The following is a 9,578-nucleotide window of genomic DNA, read 5'->3' as shown; positions in this document are numbered from 1 at the left end:
TCCTGAAAGGGCCTCGCCACTGTCGCAATAGCTACCGCTAATGCTTGCTCTTGAGACAATCACTGGAATTGTTGGGTCTTTGTAAACTATAGAGTGTGGTCTAGACCGACTCTATCTGTAAAGTGTCTCGAGATAACTCTTGTTATGATTTGATACTATAAATAAATTGAATTGAATTGACATAATGCATTCCCTAGCCCCTTACCCTAACCTTAACCCTTACCCTCACCCTAACCAGAACCTCATTCTAACCCTAATCCTAAAACCAGGTCTTAACCCTCAAACACACCTTTAACCTTGGGGGGTCCAGCATTTTGGCCCCACAAAGCTGTCGGGACCCCACAAGTATACTGGACTCCCCGGTTTCTGGACCCCACGAATATAGTTAAACAAGAACACCCACACACACCCACACCCACACACACACACACACACACACACACACACACACACACAAATTTCCTGTTCTCAAAAGTTACAAATCAACACTTTGGACAAACAAATGTCAATAAAATAAAAATTGGATTAAACACAAAAGGAAATATTTGCCGTCGCTCATTTAATGACAGACACAAAACACGTGAACGTTAAATCTGAGACAAAGAAATGCAAGTAAGGAAATATGAACAAATAAAACATAAATGAAGTTATGTCATATCATTTGTGTAGACGGTATTGGAAATGAACACAACTGAACTTAAAAAGGAATGCAGTAGTGTTTATATGCACAATAACAATGTCATAATCATAATACATCAAAATCTACGCATATATCGTGGTTTTAGAGGTACTTAAAGTGGCTTTACAGAGCACAGAGGAGATCAAATAAGATCATGTGAAGTCTGGGCTGTCAGATAAGTGTCATTGTGTAGATGTCTTCAACAGGGGGTCCGGGACCCTCCGTGACTTTGTTGAGCTGTATTTCTTGTTAGCCTTGTAAATAGTTAAGATCTGGAAACAAATTCCATCCATCTTCCATCCATCTTCATCCGCTTATCCGGGGTCGGGTCGCGGGGTAGCAGCTCCAGCAGGGGACCCCAAACTTCCCTTTCCCGGGCCACATTAACCAGCTCCGACTGGGGGATCCCGAGGCGTTCCCAGGCCAGGTTAGAGATATAATCCCTCCACCTAGTCCTGGGTCTCCCCCGAGGCCTCCTCCCAGCTGGACGTCCCTCCACCTAGTCCTGGGTCTCCCCGAGGCCTCCTCCCAGCTGGACGTCCCTCCACCTAGTCCTGGGTCTTCCCGAGGCCTCCTCCCAGCTGGACGTCCCTCCACCTAGTCCTGGGTCTCCCCGAGGCCTCCTCCCAGCTGGACGTCCCCTCCACCTAGTCCTGGGTCTCCCCCGAGGCCTCCTCCCAGCTGGACGTGCCTGGAACACCTCCCTAGGGAGGCGCCCAGGGGGCATCCTTACCAGATGCCCGAACCACCTCAACTGGCTCCTTTCGACGTGAAGGAGCAGCGTCTCTACTCCGAGCTCCTCACGGATAACTGAGCTTCTCACCCTATCTCTAAGGGAGACGTGGAAACAAATTGTCCAGCAAAACCAAGTCAGTGATTGTTTATGGACGTTAGAGTCAACAGCTTTTTCACTCTTCGTTGGGCGCGGTGCGGACGGCCATGTGACGCCAACGCGGCCTGGGCGACTGCGTGAGGAGGGGTCTGATCGCCGAGCACCAACCAAGATTTTGTAACAATGCGGACGCGGTTGATTGGCTGCAGGCAGTGTTGTAATGTAACGAAGTACAAATACTTCACTACTGTACTTAAGTAGAATTTGCACGTATCTGTACTTTACTTCGTTATTTATATCTCTGGAAACTTTTAGGGGGAAAAACTAAAGAGGAAGAGGGTAACAACTGATAGTGTCACGGAAGCACCTGGTGCAGGTTCTGCTCTGTCGTCATGGTAACAGACGATGACCACCCCGACGACAGTGGTGATGAAGATAACGTTACACACCTTTGGCCATAAGGTTCATAATCAAAAGCGTTTTTTTACTTGTACTTTTACCTCTAATACTTAAGTAAAATGTAATTAATTTTGATACTTAAGTATATCAGATACTTTAAGACCATACTTTATATTCTAAATGGAGACTTTAACGTGTACCAAAGTCATTTTCTGGTAAGATACTGGTACTTTTACTAAAGTATTGCTTTCAAGTACTTTATAAAAGACTGGCTCCAGGAGAGAAGAGGTCCGTTCTTTGAGCCGCTCTGGACACAATCAGTAGAAAAGACCAGACGGTAGGGCTGCACGATTATGGCCAAAATGATATTCACGATTATTTTGATCAATATATTGATCACGATTAATTGTTGATTTTAACGAAAACAAATTGTATTGTCACATAGGCTGCTTATAACTGCTTTCACATCCATACGGTGCTACATTCCTCCTTTGTTAACGGCGCATGTTAAAATCTGGTGAGCCCGTCTGACTCGGGGTTCTTACTGCAGTATGTGACAGTTTACGGCCTCTCGCCTGTTTAAGGCTTACGGTCAGCTCTGTGCGTTGCTATGGTTACTGCACACAAACCAACCAGCCGACAGTTTGACCCGATAAGAAGGAGAAACACAGCTACTTTTAAACGTCATCAAAGACTCGGATATCAACATGTTTCTGGACATGAGGCGACCTTTTCTGGTTGCTGGTTGAAGGAATGAAAGAGTCCTACATGTATGTTTAACATTAAAACATGATGCATAAATATATGAATGCCAATAATGACTTTAATAGCTTAGTGCCCGATTAATGAGTGGCTTATGTTCTGGATGAATGGGTGTGTTATTTGGTCTCTAATATGTGGATCAGTGTTCCCCAAAAAGCCCAAGATGACGTCCTCAAATGTCTTGTTTTGTCCACAACTCAAAGATATTCAGTGTCCTGTCCCAGAGGAGAGAAGACACTAGAACATATTCACATTTAACAAGCTGACATCACACACGTTTTACTCAAACTTCGGAAGCCCTGAAAGGCAAAGTGAAATAACAAGTTTATCCGGGCATCGTCTGCATTTGGCTGAACTTTCACTTCCCTTTGGATCATGCACTAAGGGTACCTAAGTGTTGAATCATCATCCTCCTCCTCCATATTTCCCGTGGGTACTCATGTGTTTGTATAAATTTCCACTCTGTGCAAAAGACTTCTTACACACCAAGCAGCTGAACGGCTTCTCTCCTGTGTGGATTCTCATGTGATCGTCCAGATGTGTCTTGCGGCCAAATCTATTCCCACACTCAGAGCAACGAAAAGCTCTCTCTCCTGTGTGGACTCTCATGTGTATCTGTAAACTTCCACTTTTCATATAAGATTTATGACAAACAGAGCAGCTGAAAGGTCTCTCTCGTGTGTGGGTTCTCATGTGGTCCTTCAGATGTTGCTTGCGGCCAAATCTCCTCCCACACTCAGAGCAGCTGAATGGTTTCTTACGTCTTGAATCAGGTTTCAGAGAGTTTAAAGCTGACTGAGGTTCTCTGGTCTCCTTCCAATCAGCACTGTCATCAGTCTCAGGTTCAGAAGAGTCTCCAGTCTGGTCTTCAGTCTCTGGTTGTTCAGTCGAGCTGCAACGTCTTTCATCACAGTTGGAGCTCTGAGTTTTAACTCTCCCTCCAGCAGGAGCCGGGTAAACACACTGATGGCACTCGACTCCTGAGTGCAAAACAAGCCTCCTGTTACAGCGGCTGCAACTCTGTCGTTTCTCCCCTCGGTGGACTCCCATGTGTTCTAGCAGATTTGACCTTTTCGGGTATTTCTTTCCGCACACGGAGCAGCTGAACGGCTTCTCCCCTGTGTGCGTTCTCATGTGTGTCTCCAGGGATCCTTTTTTTATAAATTTCCTCCCACAAACTGAGCAACTAAACGGTTTTTCAGGAGAATTACATCTCAAGTGTTTATCAGCATTTTTTAGAGAGTTTAAAGCTGACTGAGGTTCTCTGGTCTCCTTCCAATCAGCACTGTCATCAGTCTCAGGATCAGAAGAGTCTACAGTCTCAGGGACAAGAGTGAATGGGAACTTGGTGATATCAGCCTCCTCCAGCCCTTGAAGCTGCTCTCCCTCCTGACTGCTCCACAGTTCCTCTTCAATGTGTGGGGGGGGCTCTGGCTCCTCCTGGTCCACACTGGAGCTACACTCCTGCTGCTCCTCTTCACCAACAATTACTTCCAGAATGTCTGGAGGTAAATCTGAAACAGACAGACATTTATTAATACAAATCTTTAGGATACTCATAAAAAAAAAAACTCATGTTGCCACTGTGCTCCGGCTGTAAAAGCTGTGCTGGTCTGCAGCAAGGCAAGACACAAGCTGCGGCTGGGCAAAGGTTACCACCACCACCGGCTTAAAGATACATCAGGGCACAAAAGGGTATCTAAAGAAAGGGCAACAGGGTACTCGCATTGACAGCAACTTTCTGTGAAGCAGCTCGAGTCAGTCGACTGAAGTTCAGAAGCTTTGGCTCAGTACGCCACTGCCTCCTCTGGACTGCTTTCGACTACTTTAGGGTCCCAGCAGGCCTCACAAGCCTCATCAAGGCCTACTTTTGGGACGTGCAGCTGTGCCTGACAACGTCACAATAAACCACAGTGTCGCAACTTCTGTAAGTGGGTATCATGGCTGGTTGCACCATATCCCCACTAGCCTTCACCATGTCCATGGAGGTGATCATTCAAGCATCTTGCTGGGTAGTCGGAGGACAGCACACAAGACCTGGCCTGAGGATGCTGCCTGTTTGAGCATACATGGACGACCTAACAACACTTACCATGACCAAGGCTTGTACAGTATGGCTGTTGTAGTTTTTGGGGGGGGAACCTAAAAAGAACTATTTTATAACTATATCACCATTGCACTGAACTGCCTTGCACTATATTTATATTTAAATCTTAGATCTCAGACTATACTCATATTGCACTATTCCTTCCCTCTTTTCAATTGTTATTATATTTCTTGTAAATTTCTAAATTCCATTGTATTGTTATACTGCATACTTAACACTATTTCTTTATATTTCTTACTGTCCTTTCTGTTTTTATTCTCTCTGTGTTAAGTGAGTGTTGTACTTTGAGAGCAAAGATTAACCGGAGTGAAATTCCTTGTTTGTCTACGCAAACCTGACCAAAAACTGATTCTGAACTATTTTGGTGTTGAAAGAAAAGACTCATTTGCTGCTCTAAGTTAAATGTGTTAAGCTTAAGACATATTTTAGTTACTTTGTTTACAGAGTTATTTTTGTAAACAATAAAACGGTGTGCAGCTCTATTATCTGAGCAACTACAAGTATCGGATCGGGACTCTGTATCGGCAGATATTCAATATTTGAAAGATTGGTAATCCAAAAAGCTGATTGGGACATCCCTACAATCAGAGTGTTACCTTTAGGATTTTTTTTAGCAGTGGGGGCAGGTCTGTCCGGACAACATCCACCCCCTCACTCCCCCCACCAGCCACCAAATGTTTTACGTGTGAAATGTAACTGACACTACGCTGCAACACTAACAAATATATTTATTCACCTCTATTCATACACAATGAGGCATATTTTCAGTTGTGATTGAACTGTTTTTTTTGAGGAACTGTAGGGCTTAACATCTACAACAGGTCTACACTTAGAACGGACCCACCGCTGTGACGTTTTGGTGGAGCCGTTGGTTGGACGGGTCCAATAACCTCTGAATGGTTCTACTAGTTAAACTGGACGGGTCCAATAACCTCTGAATGGTTCTACTTGTTGTTAAACTGGACGGGTCCAATAACCTCTGAATGGTTCTACTTGTTGTTAAACTGGACGGGTCCAATAACCTCTGAATGGTTCTACTAGTTAAACTGGACAGGTCCAATAACCTCTGAATGGTTCTACTTGTTGTTAAACTGGACGGGTCCAATAACCTCTGAATGGTTCTACTAGTTAAACTGGACAGGTCCAATAACCTCTGAATGGTTCTACTAGTTAAACTGGACGGGTCCAATAACCTCTGAATGGTTCTACTTGTTAAACTGGACGGGTCCAATAACCTCTCAATAGTTCTACTAGTTAAACTGGACGGGTCCAATAACCTCTCAATAGTTCTACTAGTTAAACTGGACGTGTCCAATAACCTCTGAATGGTTCTACTAGTTAAACTGGACGGGTCCAATAACCTCTGAATGGTTCTACTAGTTGTTAAACTGGACGGGTCCAATAACCTCTGAATGGTTCTACTTGTTAAACTGGACGGGTCCAATAACCTCTGAATGGTTCTACTAGTTAAACTGGACAGGTCCAATAACCTCTGAATGGTCTACTAGTTGTTAAACTGGACGGGTCCAATAACCTCTGAATGGTTCTACTAGTTGTTAAACTGGACGGGTCCAATAACCTCTGAATGGTTCTACTTGTTGTTAAACTGGACGGGTCCAATAACCTCTGAATGGTTCTACTGTGTTAAACTGGACGGGATCCAATAACCTCTGAATGGTTCTACTTGTTAAACTGGACGGGTCCAATAACCTCTGAATGGTTCTACTTGTTGTTAAACTGGACGGGTCCAATAACCTCTGAATGGTTCTACTAGTTAAACTGGACAGGTCCAATAACCTCTGAATGGTCTACTAGTTGTTAAACTGGACGGGTCCAATAACCTCTGAATGGTTCTACTAGTTGTTAAACTGGACGGGTCCAATAACCTCTGAATGGTTCTACTTGTTGTTAAATTGCAATGTGAGCGGCAGCCAACGGGGGGGGTGCATTATGTCAGCAGGATCATTTAAAAGACAACCGCGACTACATTGTGCGTCTGCCCTATTTCTGATACCGTGGCGGCAGAAATTTTGCCGTGGCGGGCCGCCACTACAACATCAACATAGAGGAAACACTGTCGTCAACACCCAAACTCCCTGCTAATAGCCAATCTACACTCTTAAACATGCTGCTGCTGACAGCAGGTTCCACACTGAAGTTGCAAAACTCCCCAATCCTGTAATCAATTCCTATAATGACAAGCCTTCCCAGTTACTGTATATGACTTAAAATGTTAACTATAAGCATTAAAGGATTTTATGAATGTGGAGCGACTGGTTCCAATGCAACAGGGACTAATTCAAGCTTCCACCCTGCAAATGGAACCAAAAACTAGAAACAAAACAACATGGCTCTTACAGATTGGGAACCATTGCCCTACATTATAACCATCCAGTCTTTTTTCCAGCTGCCAAAAAGTGATTGCAGATTCTACCTTGTGTTGAAAAAGGTTGTTTCTGCCTCAAAATGACTAGATTTCATTCATCACACTGGACTTTCTACCTGTTGAAATACCTTCTTAAAGGGCCAGTACATCCAGTAACACACACGTTGTTGACGTTTATAAACACTCTCCTGTGGGCAGCGATCACTTTTTGGCAGACACGTGTCCCAACCAGCCGGTGGCACGCTGATAAAAACACATTAGCTGCAGGAGCTAGCTGCATGCTAACAGCTAGCAGGCTAACGTTAGCTTAGCGTGATTATGAGAGCAGTTAGATTGTCAGACTAACCTTCTCCCCGCAGCTTGGTCTCCTCCGTGTGTTCCCGGTGTCGCTCCATCTCTGATCAACAAACTAAGAAACGCTGTTTGGGATTCCCTGATCTGGATTCAGCTAACGGCTTCTCTCCTCACTGGGAAACAACAACAGACACCACTTCCGGGGGACCGCTGTCAAAATAAAAGCCTCGTTATTCTCATTTTTATTTCTTTCATTTCGTATTTAACTATGAGGTTCAACTCCTTCATTTTGGTGACTTTTTATGCACTAAAACTTGCTTACCAAGATCATGTACCACCTTTTTTAGTCCAAAGGCACGCAGACAGACTGTACTGACGGATTTATATGTATTCATATATGATTCATATAGTTTTTTATGAATTTGATGTATTTCTTAAATATATTTCGAGATATGAAATCATTGTATTGATCCTCAGAGGGGAAACTGTTACTGCCTTTCCTGTCTTTTCTCTTCTGCGTGTGACATAATAAATAAATTGGCTCATTCTGGCATTTTTTACCCATGTGTAATCATGCTTCTTTATTCATTTCCAGCCCCCCTTTCTTAAATGAACTGAGTAATAAGATGGAGTTCTGCTTTCTGGCCACTAGATGGAGCTAACGGACTGTCTAATGAGCTGAAGATCAGCAGCAGCACAGAGCAGAGCAGAGAATCACTGGAGAATGGGACTGCAGATGAAAACAGCCGTCTGGCTAACTCTGGCATAGTGACAGACATGTTTATTAATATGCACGGTCCCTGTAATAAATAATAATAAAAAAAGAATGAGAATCACATCACAAGAGACAGACATGCTGGGAAACTGTGACTGCCGGTCTTTTCTCTCTCGTGTGACAAAATAAATCCTCATGAAATAAATAAAAATGCAATCATTGAAGAAAGTAAGACTGATGGAATAAATTATATTAATTATTGTGTGTATCTTGTCTGTGTTTTTATGTTTAAGGCTTTTTGATGTTTTGTTGTAACGTATTCAAGTATAAAGTTCATTAGAAACACTGATGTTAAGCTTTATATTTATTCAGATATGATATATACACATATAAACATTAGTTTATCTACTTTGCTTATTTATCTTTATCTTTTGTAATGACCGGAATCGGTACTCTGTAAAAAAAATAAAAAAAATCTGCCTACCCAAAATCAATTTTTACCGAAAAAAAAAGTCAAACTTTGAAAAAAAAAAAAACAATAAAAAAATCACTCAAAAACTGTCAATAATCTCAATAACAATATCAAACGTTGAAATCATCAAGTGTAAAAAAAAAAAAAAAAGTCCAAAAGCATCAAACGCCAACTCAACTCTTGATTGGCTAACGGTACCTTCAAATCAACTTTATTTACAGCATCAAATCATAACAGGAGCTATCTCAGCACACTGTACAGATGCAGCAGGTCTAGACCACACTCTCAAGTTTTTTTCAATAAAGTAAAGGATGTGAATAGTTCCTCCACCACTGGTTCCGTCCAGTAAACTGGGACTATAATTTGGGAGGATTGTACCATTATAAAAACCTATCCTAACTGCACAGTCCTCCTTAATTATAGTCTTAGTTCACTGGACCAGTGACTACTGTATATAGTGTAGACCAGTGGTAGGGGGACACGTACCCCCATTTGAGAAACACTGGTGTAGACTACTGTACATTCATGTAACAACAGGGAACTCGGCCTCTGTTATAAAACAGAGAGAATATTAGACAATAGCGAACGGACTGAATGATAGTCTAAAAATATACATTTACGAACCACTTTTAAAGGCCAAATATACAACTGTTAATGTGTGCAAATGATTAGCAGCTTAATTTATTGAATGGTATGATTATGACGGTTACAGTTCAGAGTCGTGGTCCCATAATGTCTATTTTTAGGCTGCTCATGTTCAGTTGGTCCGCGATTGTTTGCAACGCTTTCTCTCGCTGTTTTCACCACAGGCGCTGATTTATGTTTTCCTCCGTGGGTGCTCACGAGCGCACGCCCTTTAAAAAGTAGTCAAAAGTTGTTTGCATTTCAGAACCTTAGGAAACGGACAGCGGCCGACACCAACACACACGCCT

The 9,578-nt window shown here is 42.8% G+C and overlaps 1 protein-coding gene across 1 annotated transcript; it reads right to left on the bottom strand.

Annotated features, from left to right (window-relative positions):
• Positions 1 to 542: 542 nt before the first annotated feature.
• On the bottom strand, positions 543 to 7,862 carry LOC144528578 (uncharacterized). Its single transcript, XM_078267253.1, has 2 exons — positions 7,512 to 7,862; positions 543 to 4,186 (listed from the first exon to the last, which is right to left on the bottom strand). Exons 1-2 carry the CDS (start codon positions 7,558 to 7,560, stop codon positions 3,078 to 3,080), a joined length of 1,158 nt encoding a protein of 385 aa, XP_078123379.1. The 5' UTR covers positions 7,561 to 7,862; the 3' UTR covers positions 543 to 3,077.
• Between the last annotated feature and the right edge of the window lie 1,716 nt (positions 7,863 to 9,578).

This window comes from Sander vitreus, chromosome 14 (genome assembly GCF_031162955.1).
Source record: "Sander vitreus isolate 19-12246 chromosome 14, sanVit1, whole genome shotgun sequence".
In the NCBI taxonomy this organism is placed as follows: domain Eukaryota; kingdom Metazoa; phylum Chordata; class Actinopteri; order Perciformes; family Percidae; genus Sander; species Sander vitreus.
The sequence above is the reverse complement of the archived record's forward strand: the minus strand, read 5'-3'. Positions and strand labels throughout refer to the sequence as shown.

What these genes read in the sequence shown, in the direction of transcription:
- LOC144528578 (XM_078267253.1), bottom strand. Translation starts at nt 7,560, where the DNA reads ATGGAGCGACACCGGGAACACACGGAGGAGACCAAGCTGCGGGGAGAA. An exon ending in GACCAAGCTGCGGGGAGAAG is followed by an intron (nt 4,187 to 7,511) that starts GTTAGTCTGACA and finishes TGTCTGTTTCAG; the next exon opens with ATTTACCTCCAGACATTCTG.